The sequence below is a fragment of the Macaca thibetana genome, chromosome 3 (assembly GCF_024542745.1).
Source record: "Macaca thibetana thibetana isolate TM-01 chromosome 3, ASM2454274v1, whole genome shotgun sequence".
Taxonomy (NCBI): Eukaryota; Metazoa; Chordata; class Mammalia; order Primates; family Cercopithecidae; genus Macaca; species Macaca thibetana.
The window spans coordinates 94,223,873-94,240,484 of record NC_065580.1 but is presented as its reverse complement, the minus strand read 5'-3'; the positions used below and the strand labels follow the sequence as shown (position 1 = coordinate 94,240,484).

The window sequence follows — 16,612 nt, the reverse complement described above, 5'->3', positions numbered from 1 at the left end:
GTTACACAAGGTGTGCCTGCCTGTATACCTTGTATAACTTATTGAAAAAAAAATAAGTAAAAATTTTAATTTATTTTAAAATAATTTTAACTTATTTTTAAATAAGTTAAATAATTTTAAGTTAATATTAATTTAAAATTAAATAAATTAAATAATTTCAACTTATAAAATTTTAATAAATAATTTTAACTTATTTAATTTTAAAATAAGTTAAAATTATTGAACTTATTTATCCCTCCACCTGTTCCATCTCTGTCACCTGTGAGACAAGAGCAACCCATGCTCTTCCTCCTCAGCCTACTCAACATGAAGACAATGAGAATTAAGACTTAATAAAGAGTAAATATATTTCTTCTTCCTTACGACTTTCTTAATATTTTCCCTTCTCTAGATTACTTTATTGTAAAGATACAGTATACAATAAATATAACACAAAAAAAGTTTGTTAGAATAAATTATTTCAGAGAGGGGCTTCAAGATGACTCACTAGAGGCCACTGGTATTTGCCTCCTCCTGAAAAAAGAGCCAAAATAGCAAGTAGATAATCACGCTTCAAATAGATCATCTAAGAGAGAAATGAGACTTCAACAGAGAAGTGACAGGAAACCATAAAGCAAGGAAGGAGAAAAAAGAGAAGCAGCCTTCCTGGCTGGGAGCCTGGACAGGCTCCTCAATGCAGAGAAGGGGTAAATGAGAGACCCCAGTGGCCCATATTCTCACTGCAAACTCCTGCAATCCTAGCCCCGAAAGGGACCTTTGATCCTCATGTGCTCTGAGACACAGAGAGCTGCCCAGAGACTACACAACTACATTGCTCCACACAGGGAGCTCATGTTGGGTTCCATACAACCATCCCCCAATCCTAAGCAACTACAGCATGCTGCCGTTTTGCGTGCCCAACCCCAACTAGACTGCATCCTGGTCTATGGCCCAGCATCCCGTACAACTCCACAACCCTGGAGCAAAGCTGACATCTCCTGCCCACAGCCACCACTGCAGCTGACTGCAAGTACCAGCGAAAACGTAGAAGCCACTGGCAGCAACCCTGTTCGCAGAGGAACAGCCATACATCTTGATGGCTCTGAGGAAATGCTATCCTGCTTGCTGCTACCACCACTACTGGCTGCTGCTGCCACAGAATCAAAACACAAGCCACTGGCAGCCACTCTACCCCCAAGAAGGGCAACCATGCATTTTCACAGACCAAGAGGAAAGGCTATCCCATCTCACAACCACTGCTGCTGCCATATCTGAGGCCAAACTGCAAGCCACCAGCAGGAACCCCAACCCCACGAGCAGAGGGGCAGCCATGCATCTTCACATGATCCAAGGGAGAGCTACCCAACCCAGAACCTGAGACAATGCTGGCTGCTGCTGCCACCAGTGTCAAAGTGTGAGCCATTTACAGTGACACTGCTGCCCTAAGCAGCAAAGCTGCCACACATTTTCACACACCCAAAGGACAAACTTTTCCACCTGCAGCTGCTGCCCTTGCAAACTGCCACCACTGGAGCAAATGTAAGAGCAAAGTACGTGTTCAACAGCCACCTCCGTACATCTGCTGCCACTAAAAGTAACCTCACCCTCCCTAGTGATAGGGCTGCAAAGCAACCACCGCCACCCCCACTCAAGCATTCCACTAGAAACCTGGGCATCATCCTGCACCTGCCTACCACCATCAGAGTCTGCACTCACCACCTGGACCTGAGGACAGATCCACTCCACCCAGCTCCACAGCCCCTCTTCACCAGTGTCTGAGCACACCACCCAAGGCCCTGGGTATCACCCAGCCCAGTCCACTGTTGGTACCTGAACACTCCTCCCCAAGGCCCAAGGTCAAGCCTGCCCAACCTGGCACTACCAACACAGCTAGCATCCACTTGCACATGCTGTCGGCCTGACTGACCCACTCAGCACATCACAGCCAGCACCAACACCAGTGTAGATCACTTGGAAAACACAAGTCATTGCTATCACCCACATCGTGCCCATTGCCTAGGAGCCCAAGAACACACTCACCTGTCTGGCCCACCACTACCGCTACTAGCACCCAAGCAAGATTCCTGGAAACCCAAGCATTGGCCAACCTGGGCTCTCTAACATTAGTGCCAGCATGTGCTGTCCTGGAAACCAAGGACAGGCATGCTTGGCCTGGCACTGCCACCACTGGGGTCTGAGGACTGGCAAACCTGGCATTCCTATACCCAGCAAAACTTCTCCACAGCCCCCACTAACAGCCACAACCTAAGCCATTGAGGAAATCACAAAAACCACTGACTGTTTACATCCAAAGGAATCATACTAAGACTATACTACTGCATGAACCCAGAATTAAAGCCAAAGGGCCCTACCCAACCAACACCATAGGTGCATCTTCAGGAAAAGGTCCTCCCCTACAAAATTATTTCCAAAAAACTGGAAGAAGCAACTGTTACACCCGATGCACAAATATCAATGCAACAAAAGAAACATGAGAACACAAGAAAATATAACTCCAAAGGAAGTTAGTAATTCTCCACCAAGAGACCATAATCAAAAAGAAATTTTAAAATTCTAGATTAAAAATTCAAAATACTGATTTTAAAGAAGCTCAGTGAGATAAAAGATAATTCTGAAAAATAAAGAAATCAGAAAAACAATTCAGGTTATAAATGAGAAATTTACCAAATAGATATCATAAAAAAAAAAAAAAAAAAAAAAAAAAAAAAAAACAAAAACAGAAATCCTAGAACTAAAGGATTCACTGAATGAAATACAAAACACATTCTAAAGCTTCAACAATATACTAGATCTAGGCCTGGCATGATGGCTCACACCTGTAATCTCAGCACTTTGGGAGGCTGAGGCAGGAGGATCACTTGACTCAGGGGTTTGAGAAAAGCCTGGTCAACATAACAATACCTCATCTCCAATAAAAATTTAAAATATTAGCTCAGCATGGTGGCATGCACCTGTAGTCCCAGCTACTCAGGAAGCTGAGGCAGGAGGACTGACTGAGCCCAGAAGTTGGAGGCTGCAGTGAGCTGTGATTGTGCCACTACACTCCATCCTGGGCAACAAAACAAAACTCTGCCTCAAAACAAAACAAAACAGCAACAAAATATACTAGATCAAACAGAAGAAAGAATTTCAGAACTTGAAGACAAGACTTTTGAACTAACCCAGTCAATCAAAAATAAAAAAGAACAAAAAAGAATGAAAAAAGCCTACAAGGCATACAAGACATCATACTGCAAACAAATATTTGAATTTTCAATGTCACAGAAAAAGAGGAAAAAAGGGATCAAAAACCTCTTATATTGAATAATAGCTGAAAACTTCCCAAGTCTAGCAAGAGATTTAGACATTCAAATAAAAGAAGTTCAGAAATGCCCAAACAGATAAAATTTGTAAAGGTCTTCTCCCCAGCATATAATAGTCAAACTGTCAAAAGTCAAAGACAAAGGTATTTCTAAAAACAGAAGGAAAAAGGCATGTCATCAATTATATGGAAACCCCCATCAGACTAACTGTAAATTTCTCAGTAAAATCCTTACAGCAGAGAATGAAACGATATATTCAAAGTGCTGAAAGGAAACTGCTAGTCAAGAATACTACAACCAGCAAAGTTGTCTTTCATGAATGAGGAAGTAGTAGTCTTTCCCAGGCAAGCAAAAGCTAAGGGAATTCATCAGCACTAGACCATCCCCACAAGAGATACTTAAGGGAGGACAATACCTGGAACTGAAAAGGATGACAATCTGTGATCATAAAAACACGTGAAAGTACAAAACCCGGCCGGGCATGGTGGCTCACACCTGTAATCCCAGCACTTTGGGAGGCCGAGGGAGGCGGATCACCTGAGGTCAGGAGTTCAAGACCAGCCTGGCCAACAAGGTGAAACTCTGTCTCTACTAAAAAGTACAAAAATTAACTGGGCGTGGTGGTGGGTGCCTATAATCCCAGTTACTTAGGGGGCTGAAGTAGGAGAACTGCTTGAACTCGGGAGGTAGAGGTTGCAGAGGGCCAAGATCGTGTCATTGCACTCCAGCCTAGGTGACAAAGCGAGACTCTGTCTCAAAAAAAAAAAAAAAAAAAAAAAAAAAGTATAAAACCCACAGAGTAGAGCAAACACACAAGTAAAAACAAGAAAGGAATCAAATGTTCCCACTACAGAAACACATCAAACCACAATGATAAAGAATGAGTGAGAAAGAAAATAATCAAGATGGCCAACTAGATAAGCATATGCCTTCTCCACAGAGAAGAATCAGAATAGTAAGTAGACGTATTTTGAACAGATTATCTAATAACGAACACTTGGATTCACCAGAGAAGAGACAGAAAGCCCCAAAAGCAAGAAAGTAGAGGGTTTGAGGAAGCATGCCTAGCCGGAAAACAGCTGAGAGCCAGGAAAGGCTACTGTATGCAGGGAAATAGTAAGAGAAAAATCCCCAGAGCTCTCAAACAAGCTTTTACAACACTGGCTATAGGAGAAACCTTCCATCCACTAGGGCCTCGCACCTCACGGAGCTGCCTAAAGATCACACAGAGACATTCTTCCAGAAAAGGAATCCACACAGAATCCCACAGGCACCCAAGTCTGGAGCAGCCTCAGCAGGGAGCTACTTTAAGAGTTTAGATACCAGGGACCTATAGACATGGCTGCAGCCACTGTACTGCTCCAAAAAAGGAGGAAAACAAGCATGCCCATGCACCCCCAGGAGGATACTTGTCATCCTGCTACAAGCTGCTGTTGAGACTGAAACATAAGTAGATCACACTCCCTACACCTTCTTGCTCATGCTGCTTGGCTGGGTGGTGCCCCATTCTCTCTAGCCCCATGCCCAAGACACCATTTTCTGAGTTCAATGCTGGGCTGAGCCCTGCCCTTGGCCTGAGTTGGGGCTGACATGGCCCCAGTCACTGCCCAGCAAAGGACCAACAGGGAAACCAGGCTACCCCACACATATCTATAGAATACCCACCACCCTGCAATGGGCTGCTGTGAAACTGAGACACAATCAGACTACACTTCCCACAGTTTTCTGCCCATGCTGCTCGCCTGGGTGGTGCCCTAGTATCCCAGGGCACAGGCCAAAACTGTCATTTTGAGAGTTTAATTCTGAGCTGTGCCCCAACGTTGGCTTGAGTTAAGGCTGACTGCAGCTACTGCCCAGCCAAGAAGGGGCAGAAAAGCCAGGCTCTCCTACGCACACCTGCGACAACACCCAAAGCTCTGCTATAGGCTGCTGTGAGACTTAGACTTGAGTAGAACACAATCCCCACTGCTTCATACCAACACTGCTCACTTGAGAGGGGCCCCACCCTCTCTAGTCACAGTCCTACAGATGGCACCCTTATGAGAGTTTAGAGACATTGTCTGATGCCTGGCAACAGTAGCCACAGCAGACATTCTAGCCTCTGGTCAGAGACTGGGGCACCTGCTCTGGAACAAAGGAATCTCTTTGTTACCAACTGTGTCCCTGAAATTATTGGTAGAGTTTGATTCTAGGTGAAATATCTGATTCATGCTAGTTTGATCAGCCAATCTTGATGAGGGTGATTCATGTTACATGCGTGTATACATATGTCAAAATTTACCAAACTCTACACAGCACTTGTGCATTTTTACTGTATGTAAATGGTATCTCAATATAGCATTATTAGAAAATAAAATTAGTATTCCCTAACCCTATTCATTAGACATTCCATAACCTAGAAGCAAAGACTAAATCAATAGCTATATACAACCCTAGCACCCAAAGTCTGGTATCTAAATACCTCTTGCCACTAAAAAGAACTACAGCTTGGAGAAATAAGTCTTCCAGGATTAGCGTAGGAAATGCAGATGAGCATGGAACATCTTGTGACACCAGAAAACAAGGAAGCTATCAGACTACGGGAATCACATCAAAAGGACAGAGCAACAACTTAAAAAGACTTCCAAAGAGTATAAGCTGGGCATCAAAAAGAATAATGGCTACAGCGAATTAAAACACTCATATATGTTTAAAATTCATTAGTTCATAATAACACTTAAGGAGAACAAATAACCCTTGCTGGTCAACACTGGACAATGCCAGGGAATAAACTTATTTTTCTGAAAACATGTACATATAAAGGGAATGAATCAAGTTATCTTGCCTTTACTGAACAAACTAGGCTTCACCATGACCAAATAGTTGGAATTTTCCTTCTAAGAAATACAGAACCTGATGAAAACATGGCTGCAGACAGCAATCATCGATGGCTGCAAAAATCATTAGGTCACAGATTAATGAAAAACTTAATGGTGATTTATCCATTATGAATATCATCTGTTATGATGTCAAAAGGACACAGCAGCTAATTTAAAAAGACTTTAAAGGGGATAATGTGTGCATTGAAAAGAAAAAAAATGGCTTCAGTGGATTAAAACACTTCAAATGTGTTTAAAATTCATTAATTTAGCAAGGCATGGTGGCTCACCTGTAGTCCCAGCAACTCTGGAGCCAAAAGAGGAACGGTTGCTTGAGCCCAGAAGTTTGAGACCAGCCCAGGCAACATAGCAAACCCCCCTGTACAGAAAATACAATTCCATGCTCGTGGACAGGAAGAATCAATATCATGAAAATGGTCATACTGCCCAAAGTAATCGATAGATTCAATACTATTCCCATCAAACTACCATTGACTTTCTTCACAGAACTAGAAAAAACTACTTTAAATTTCATATGGAACCAAAAAAGAGCCTGTATAGCCAAGACAATCCTAAGCAAAAAGAACAAAGCTGGAGACATCACACTATTTGACTTCAAACTATACTGTAAGGCTAGAGTAACCAAAACAGCATGCTACTGGTACCAAAACAGATATAAACATCAATGGAACAGAACAGAGCCCTCAGAAATAACACCACACATCTACAACCATCTGATCTTTGACAAACCTGACAAAAACAAGAAATGGGGAAAGGATTCCCTATTTAATAAATGGTGTTGGGAAAACTGGTTAGCCATACGTAGAAAACTGAAACTGGACCCCTTCCTTACACCTTATACAAAAATTAATTCAAGATGGATTAAAGACTTAAATGTAAAACTCCAAACAATAAAAACCCTAGAAGAAAACCTAGGCAATACCATTCAGGACATAGGCATGGGCAAAGACTTCATGACTAAAACACCAAAAGCAATGGCAACAAAAGCCAAAATTGACAAATGGGATCTAATTAAACTAAAGAGCTTCTGCACAGCAAAAGAAACTACCATCAGAGTGAACAGGCAACCTACAGAATGGGAGAAAATTTTTGCAATCTATCCATCTGACAAAGGGTTAATATCCAGAATCTACAAGGAACTTAAAACAAATTTACAAGAAAAAAACACCACCACCAAAACATGGGCAAAGGATATGAACAGGCACTTCTCAAAAGAAGACATTTATGCAGCTAACAAGCATATGAAAAAAAGCTCATCATCACTGGTCATTAGGGAAATGCAAATCAAAACTACAATGAGATACCATCTTACACCAGTTAGAATGGCAATCATTAAAAAGTCAGGAAACAACAGATGCTGGAGAGGATGTGGAGAAAGAGGAACACTTCTACACTGTTGGTGGGAGTGTAAATTAGTTCAACCACTGCAGAAGACAGTGTGGCAATTCCTCAAGGATCAACAACCAGAAATACCATTTGACTCAGCAATCCCATTACTGGGTATATACCCAAAGGATTATAAATCATTCTACTATAAAGACACTCACACATGTGTGTTTACTGCAGCACTATTTACAATGGCAAAGACTTGGAACCAACCCAAATGCCCATCAATGATAGACTGGATAAAGAAAATGTGGGCTGAGCACAGTGGCTCATGCCTGTAATCCCAGCACTTTGGGAGGCAGAGGCAGGTGGATCACCTGAGGAGTTTGAAACCAGCCTGGCCAACATGGTGAAACCCTGTCTCTACCAAAAATACAAAAATTTTCCAGGCATAGTGGTGGGTGCCTGTAATGCCAGCTATCAGGAGGCTGAGGCAGGAGAATCATTTGAACCTAGGAAGCAAAGGTTGCAATGAGCCAAGATCACGCCATTGGGGATATAAATAAGGCAAGTTTTAGTTTAAAAAAAAGAAAAGAAAACACAAAAAATTAGCCAGGAATGGGGCACACGCCTGTAGTCCCAGCTAGCCAGGAGACTGGAGTAAGTGCATTGCTTGAGCCCAGGGTCAGAAGTTGCAGCGAGCAGAAATTACACCACTGCACTCCAGCCTAAGCAACAGAGCAAGACTGTCTCAAAACAAACAAGCAAACAAAACCAAAAAAACTCTGAATAATGAGATTTGGGGAGCTTCTGGGTTGATGAACACATCCATGACCTGGGAGGGTGGTACACTCAGAGAGGGCATGGAAGCTCTGTACCTCCTGCCCCAGTACCTTGCCTTATGCCTATCTTCCATTATTTGGCTGTTTCTGAGTTATATCCTTAATAAAACAACTCTTAAGTATAGCACTTCCATGAGTTCTGTGAGTAGTTCTAGTGAATTATCTAACCTGAGGGAGGGTCATGGGAAACCCCGAATTTATAGTGGGTAGGTATGTATGCAAGCAGCCTGGGGACCCCACTTGTGCCTGGCATCTAAAGTAGAGGCAGATTATGGAACTGAGTCCTTAACTTGTAGGGTATATGCTAAGTACAGGTAGTGTAGTGTCAGAATGAAACTGAATTATTAGACACCCAGTTGGTGTCAGAGAATTGGAGAACTAGTCCAGGAACAATAGATTTGGTGTAAAACACACACACACACACACACACACACATTCATTTATCAACCACACTGTATTCCTGGGGGGGAAATATTTTTGAACTAGAATCTGAGCAAATCTGGAGACCTGATTACCATAAAAGAAGACACACATGGAGATCAAAAAGCCAGTTAAGCAACACAAGGATACAGATTAAAGCAATTTAAGAGAAATATCAACCAAAATGCAATGTATGTGCCTAACTGGGATCCTGATTGGAGAGAACTACAATCAACATGTCTACAATCATGTGGCATTCATGACACAAATGTATGGCAAATTTGAATACTGCCTAGATATAAATAATATCAAGGAATTATTGTTTATTTTTAAGTATGAATAGTATTATTACTATGGTTTTTTAAAGTCTTTTTCTATTAGTCATACATACTGAAGACTATGAAATAATAGCAATGGGACTTCTAAAATAATCCAGGAAGTATAAATTTTTAAAAAGATTGGCCATGTGTTATAATTGTAAAAACTGGGTGATGGGTACATGAGAATTAATTATTCAAGTCTCTCTCCTTTTACAGTGTTTGAAAATTGCCTTAGTTGAAAAGTTTTTAGAACACAAAGGGAAATGTAAATTAGAAACTATTAAATTTTCAAACATCCAATGAAATCCAAAGATGATTAGTCTGGAGTATAAGACAAAAATTCACCTATAAACAAATACAGGGATTAGCAAAGAAGTAGAGGATGAGGTGGGGAAGGAAAGGAAAGTGACAGAAAAATAAATAGCAGCAGATGAGTGCACAGATTTCCCAGTTGGACACTCTTCACCTTAAGCCACTGAACATACCTGCAGCTCCTGGGCAATCTGTTCTACTTTCAATTCTAATGCCTTATAACTTTCGAGAAGAGCGTCCTTCTCTGTTTTAAGTTTTTCATTTTCTTCAATCAGTTTCTGGTCCTGCTTAATTTTTGCCAGGCTGACATTAGACCCTAAATTAAAGTCACCAACAGCCAAACTTTCCCTATAAAAACAAATTCATTTATTTTAAAAAACAAACTGAATAAGGATGACAGAGAAAACAAATCTAAGTTATCCTGGTCTTTTTATACCACAATATATCTGAAAGTTAATTTTGAAAACTAAAATATTTACCTAGTTCATAATATTAAAAAATAATTTAATGCAAACAAGATTTTATAACTGAAGTGATAATTCGACAATGCCTCTAATTCACAAAGAAAATATATTCCAACTTCTTCATAGCACTATCAACTACAGAGAACAAAGTAAAAAGCATTTCTGTATTAGTTTTTTTCCAATGCCTCCTCCCTGTGATTCCCCTGTTCACCGCCTCCCCCACCATTTGACAGTTTAGCTCCTAAAGCACTGAAGAGATCCCATCAAACAACTATATCATCCAAGATACAGCATCATGTCTTGGACCATGATATAGAAGACTGTTTTGATACATATAAATATCAAATCTGGCTTTCTGCTTCAAGTTGATGATTCAAAATTATCTAAAAAGTAAGCTATTCGGAATAATCAAACTCCACCACAAGTTTTCACAAGAAGAAAGAGTCTCACTTTTATTTAAAAAGTAAAGGCAATTCCCTGAAACTCTTTAAAATATTCCTAAAGTCATCGGAAAAATTTCAAATCTTATCTGAAATTCTGACTTTGCCTGAATAATTCAGATTTGGGAGCAGATTTTTATTTTTGATAAGTGTATTCCAATGAGTTGGCATGAAAAGTTTGTATGTAAACTTTTAAATAATTCAGGAATTATTTTTCTTTCAAAATAGCTTGTAATGAAAATACCCCTGCTAAAGCAGAGAGGAACACATTTGAGAAAAGTAGAAATATCAGCATCAGCCCTTAAAATCACTGACACAGTTAAGGATTCCAAAAGCGTAAGCCTTAACTTCTATTCTACTATGACAGGGACCTCTACAATGAATTAGAAATAAGTGAAGACTAAATTCTTACTTTGGAAATGTCATAAGATTTCCTGCATCATTTTCATTCTTCAAGTCAAGAGTCAGCTTCTCACTTAAGTGCCCCTTGGGCCTGCTGAAAGTTGACTGGTTTGATCTATGCCCCCACAAAGGAATGGGGCTTTTGAGGTTCCTGAGAACAAGTTGACCAGGATCCAATTTTTTTTCCTCACAGATGTCAGTTCTGGAAGTAAGTTTGCATTTCTCTGCAAATCCTTTCTTAAACACTTCTTCCCCTATATCCACACTGCCATACTCAGCCTGAGCAATAACTGTTCCATCTTGAGAGGTTGCTTTGATTCTCATTTTTATTTCCTTTTCGAAAATCAAGCTCCCCAAAAAGGTTGTGCCCTAAGAAAGAAGAAAACATAAACCAGCTACACCAACATGTTTCTCTTCCCTTATTTTGTTTCTACTCATTTTTTCCAAGCATCATATTTCTTCATTCTAAAATCTCTATATACAGAAGTCTTACCTTGATGTTGGCTATAATATGCAAATATACATCTCCACATATATGAATGTATTCCAATTACACATTTGCTAAAATGAAGTTGAGCTAAATACTTGTATAGGCAGCCATATTCATAAACCTAAAAATGTATTACTAAGTAAATATCCTAGAATAGTTTTTTTTAACCCAGCAGATTACGTTGACTACTTTGGCCCCAACTAAATATAATGCTCTCCTGAAAAGCAACAGCACATAAAAATGAATCTCTGATATCTAGAAAAGGTACTCAATTTTACAAAACTGTAAAAGTTTTAGAGGCACTCAGGAACTCTGATTTTAAAGTAAGACGAACAGAAGTGAAAAAACAAACTGAAAGCACAAAATACAAATTATTTAAAAATCAACAAACTGAAATTATAAAATGTGAGGTGTCACAAATACATATTCAAAACTTTTTTTTTTCTTCTTTTTTGAGACAGAATCTCACTCTGTTGCACAGGCTGGAGTTCAGTGGCACAATCCTGGCTCATTGCAACCTCCGCCTCCCCTATTCAAGCGATTCTCCTGCCTCAGCCTCCCCAGTAACTGAGACTACTGGCACACACCACCATACCCACCTAATTTTTGTATTTTTAGTAGAGATGAGGTTTCACCATGTCAGCTGAGCTGGTCTCAAACTCCTAACCTCAAGTGATCCACCCACCTTGGCCTCCCAAAGTGCTGGGATTAGAGGGGTGAGCCACCTTGTCTGGCCTTCTACATTCAAAACTCTCTTAAACAGACTTTTGCTTAAGAGGGCTGCAACTGTACAACTGGCATATGAGAAATTAGGTGCTTGCTAACTTTGAGCTCTTGAATATCCATCAACAGAACTAAGCAAAGATATACCTAAAACATATTCGGGATTGGAACATATTAAAACTTAATTTTAGTAAGAACTTATCTACTCCTCCATAAAATTGTAATTACTAAAATTACTTTGACACAATCTTAACTACTCTTCCCAAATTTCTCTAGGTTATTTTCCTGATTTTTACCCTGTGCATACTATAAAGGAAATTAAAAGTAAGTATTCTTTTTCAGAATATATAAAGGATAAATTTAAAACACAAAATGGGTAGGTACTGCTCAAATTTACTGGTTCACAACTTCCTTGAAATAGGGACATCATCTGATGAAACGTATCTCTCTTAGAAGGTGGAGCTGTGGCCGGGCGCGGTGGCTCAAGCCTGTAATCCCAGCACTTTGGGAGGCCGAGACGGGCGGATCACAAGGTCAGGAGATCGAGACCATCCTGGCTAACATGGTGAAACCCCGTCTCTACTAAAAATACAAAAAATTAGCCGGGCGAGGTGGCGGGCGCCTGTAGTCCCAGCTACTCGGGAGGCTGAGGCAGGAGAATGGCGTGAACCCGGGAGGTGGAGCTTGCAGTGAGCTGAGATCCGGCCACTGCACTCCAGCCTGGGCGACAGAGCGAGACTCCGTCTCAAAAAAAAAAAAAAAAAAAGAAGGTGGAGCTGCTGTATTTTTAGCTACATTCCCACTCTATAAATATGAAAAACAATATAGTTTATGCAAACAAAGCAATCAAATAGGACATCATACCTATAATAACCAGAGAAACAAGAGTGTAAAAAACACACTAAAAACCACCAAATACAAACCAGCCACATTTTTAAAAGAAATAGGGGGTGTGGGGAAGTCAAGGTCCAAGAAACTAAATAATATTTTTAAGAACTATTTTCTCTTTTTTAACTACACAGTAGTATAGAGGGTAAAAGTGAGACTTACATAGGAATTCTTAACCTTTTTGTGGCCATGGGGCTCCTCTATCAGTCAGGTGAAATCTTTGGACTTTTTCTCATAATGTTTTTAAATGCATGAAATACATACAATTACAAAAAAGAATTATTTAATTGGGACACATTTTTTTTTTTTTTTTTTTTTTTTTTGAGATGGAGTCTGGCTTTGTCACCCAGGCTGGAGTGCAGTGGCGTGATCTCAGCTCTACAGGCACCCACCACCATGACCAGCTAATTTTTTTGTATTTTGTACTAGAGACGGGGTTTCACCATATTAGCCAGGATGGTCTTAATCTCCTGACCTCATGATCCCTCCACCTTGGCCTCCCAAAGTGCTGGGATTACAGGCGTGAGCCACCGCGCCCGGCCGACACATTTATTTTAACACCAGGGTAAGGATACCTGGGCCTAGAAGGATGCAACTGAAGGGGCAGAGAAGGAGACTCAAACTACATATGCTCAAGAATCACCAACTATCACTACCCAAAAAAAAAAGAAAAAAATAATTTTGTAGATGGGGTCTTGCTATGTTTGCTCAAGCTGGTCTTGAACTCCTGGGCCCAAGCAATCCTCCCACTTCAGCCTCCTGAGTAGCTATGATTACAGGCACACACCCCGTGCCTAGGTGAAAAAATAATTTTTTAAATCCACAAAACAAAATAAGAAAATACTTTAGGTTAACAAAAACACAGGTTTTATAAATTTTTTAAGGCATAAAATTCAGAAATATACACATCATATCAAGAGGCTTGAATTCACCAAGAATATCAACATAAATAACAAATGAGGTCCAGAAGTTATCACCAATCAAATGGGATCAAGCAGGCAAAGCTAACAACCTCAGAATGTAAATAATTGAAATATATGTTAGGATTTTAATCAATTAGATGTAGTTTTCCAGTTAACCTCTTTCACACAAAAACCCTTGGTTTCAACTCTTATTATCAAAAGTCTATCTAAAAATTCAAGAACAACTTATGCCCCTAGGAAGTCTTTGAAAATTATTGCTGGTATATGTGGAATTATTAATATTTCAAGGAACCCTGTCTTTGGGCAATATGTGAATTCAAATGGAAATAACCTATTTTCTACAAAAGTTTCAATTACCTAAAGCTGAATGTTCTAAAGGTCCATTACTCCTTGCATAGAATTTTTATGCAGGAATCTAATTTTAGATTTCTCTCTGAATTCAAATTCATTTTACTTACAATCACCAATCACAATTAGTACGAAGTTGTTCAAACAGATTCTCCCTGAATCATATATAATCATAAACACAGAACTCTGAACTTGAAGTAAAATCTGAGTCTTCCTCAGTTCCAACTAACAAAAAGAATGACAGAGTATATGATACATGGGTGTTTTAATACTATACTTTACCAAAAATATGTATGTTTGTATATATATAACATATAAACATTTAATTTTTATCATAAGAAATATATTTTCCACTAACCCTTATGAGCTGGAGATATATATCTGCACTTAAAATATATATTTAGGTATTTAAAAGGTATAAAACTTAACTTTTTTTTTTTTTTTTTTTTTTTTTTTGAGACAGGGTTTCACAGCCTTGACCCCTCAAGCTCAAGCAATCCTCGGACCTCAGTCTCCCGAGTAGCTGGGACTACAAGCATGTACCACCATGCCCAGCTAATTTTTCTGTATTTTTTGTACAGACAGGGTTTTGCCATGTTGCCCAGGCTTGTCTCAAACTCCTGGACTCAAGCCATCCACCCACCTCAGCCTCCCAAAGTGCTGGGCTTTAAAGGCATGAGCCACTGCACTTGGCAAAACTTAACTTTTTAAAGTAAATCTGGTCATTGGTTTAGAACATAAGGCTTTCAATCATTAAAAAAGATTAATGTCACTTTTTAGAAATATATTTCATTCTGTTTTCCAAGCTGGTAAGCTTCATTCAGAAACAAGAAAGGATCATTTGCTCTCTACTTTATTCCTCTGAATTTTGCTTGTATATATTAGAAAACAAGCTAAAAGGTCTTTAAATTGTTAAACACAAATTCCAAGCTCTAGCTCTCATTCCCTTACTCTACATATAATTTTTAAAGTCAGGCACGTAGGAACAGTAATGTAATATTCTTGATCTTCAGCAAACTACCATTCTGGGTGTCGATTCTGACTGTGCCGTAGCATAGCGTGAAAGTGTTAGTTAAAAATGTGAAGGAATTTCAGTGCCCAGGACACCTTCTGGAAAAGGGGAAGGAGGGAGGCATTTGTGTTGTTACTGAATCCCTACTGTTCATCTATTTATTCAAATGCTAGATAAACTGATGCTCATCTAACACCTACCTGGCAGGGAAATTAGACATAGAAAAGTGAATACTTATCTCTACAAACTCACTAGGCTTGTAGAGGAGGAAAAAATTACAACTTTATAGGCTTTATATACGGAGTGACTAAAACACCACAGAGGACCGGATAAGTGGGTATTAGCAAAGACTTCATATAAAAGATTAGAGTTGAAATTTGGACTGAGAATTAATAACTAAACATGGGCCTTTTAAGCAGAGCTATTCAAGAATAGTTCATTTTTTTCCAGAAAATATTGTGTGCCAATTAGCTTAACTCTAATCAATGATCTTTTTACTGAACTAAGCATCCAAATACAAATGTTTAGCCAGGTGGCTCATGCCTGTAATCCCAGCACTTTGGGAAGCACAGGTGGGGGGATCACTTGAGGTCAGGAGTTCAAAGACCACCCTGGCCAACATGGTGAAACCCCATCTCTACTACAAATACAAAAAGTAGCCGGGCATGGTGGCAGGCACCTGTAATTCCAGCTACCAGGAGACTGAGACAGGAGAATCGCTTGAACCCAAGAGGTGGAGGTTGCAGTGAGCTGAGATCATGCCATTGCACTCCAGCCTAGGCGACAGAGCAAGACTTCATCCCCCCCAAAAAAAACAAAACAAAACAAAACAAAAATATATATATATATATAAATGTTTATATACAGTACCATCTATAAAGAATCTTTGAAACATACAAAAACATTCTCAGCTTCAGTTTATTCATTCAATTCTAAAATTAACTTTTTTTAATGTCTTTTTCCCACTTGATTCATGTGTATTTCAATCAACACAAATCTGTGCATCTTACTATGAAAAGAACAATAGACTTGAGTTCTAGGCCTAGCTCTTCCCTAATTAGCTTCATGACTTGAAGTCATTTAATTATTCTAGGCTACAATTTCCCTATATGTAAAATAAAGTGAGAGCAGATAATATTCTAAGGTCTGTAAACAAGATTTTAGAGTTTTAGGCATGAAAGAAATCCAAAACAAGCCTCCCCAACCTTGGTCAAAGCATTTATATTAAAGAAGAAAGTAACAAACTTTAGATTTTAAGCCAGAAACTTAGGGTATAATTTTATAATATCTGTATTTCATGTTTATGAAAGCCTGAGTTTTATGTACAGAAATGTTTCTTGTAAGTAACTACATAGCATACAAAACTATACCCAACACACCTACAAGATTCTCAAAGGAAAATAAAGAGGCAATTTTAATTAATTTCAATTAATTAATTTTTAATTAATTTCAATTAATTAAATTTTAATTAATTTCTTTACAATGCGTACAATGATTACATTGTTTTCCACATGAGCTACT

General features: G+C 39.2%; 1 protein-coding gene across 10 annotated transcripts in view; it reads right to left on the bottom strand.

The window, feature by feature from the left end:
• Nucleotides 1–16,612, bottom strand: part of STK31 (serine/threonine kinase 31) — a 142,778-nt gene that overhangs the window by 99,258 nt on the left and 26,908 nt on the right. For 9 of the 10 annotated variants that reach the window (XM_050783122.1, XM_050783113.1, XM_050783117.1 and 6 more), the window contains exons 7-8: nucleotides 10,718–11,076; nucleotides 9,575–9,749 (exon numbers count right to left, since the gene is read on the bottom strand). The exons of the other annotated variant lie outside the window; for it this stretch is intronic. In XM_050783122.1, the coding sequence (XP_050639079.1) occupies nucleotides 9,575–9,749; nucleotides 10,718–11,076 (534 nt within the window). The remainder of the gene's footprint in view (nucleotides 1–9,574; nucleotides 9,750–10,717; nucleotides 11,077–16,612) is intronic. 10 annotated transcript variants of the gene reach the window in all.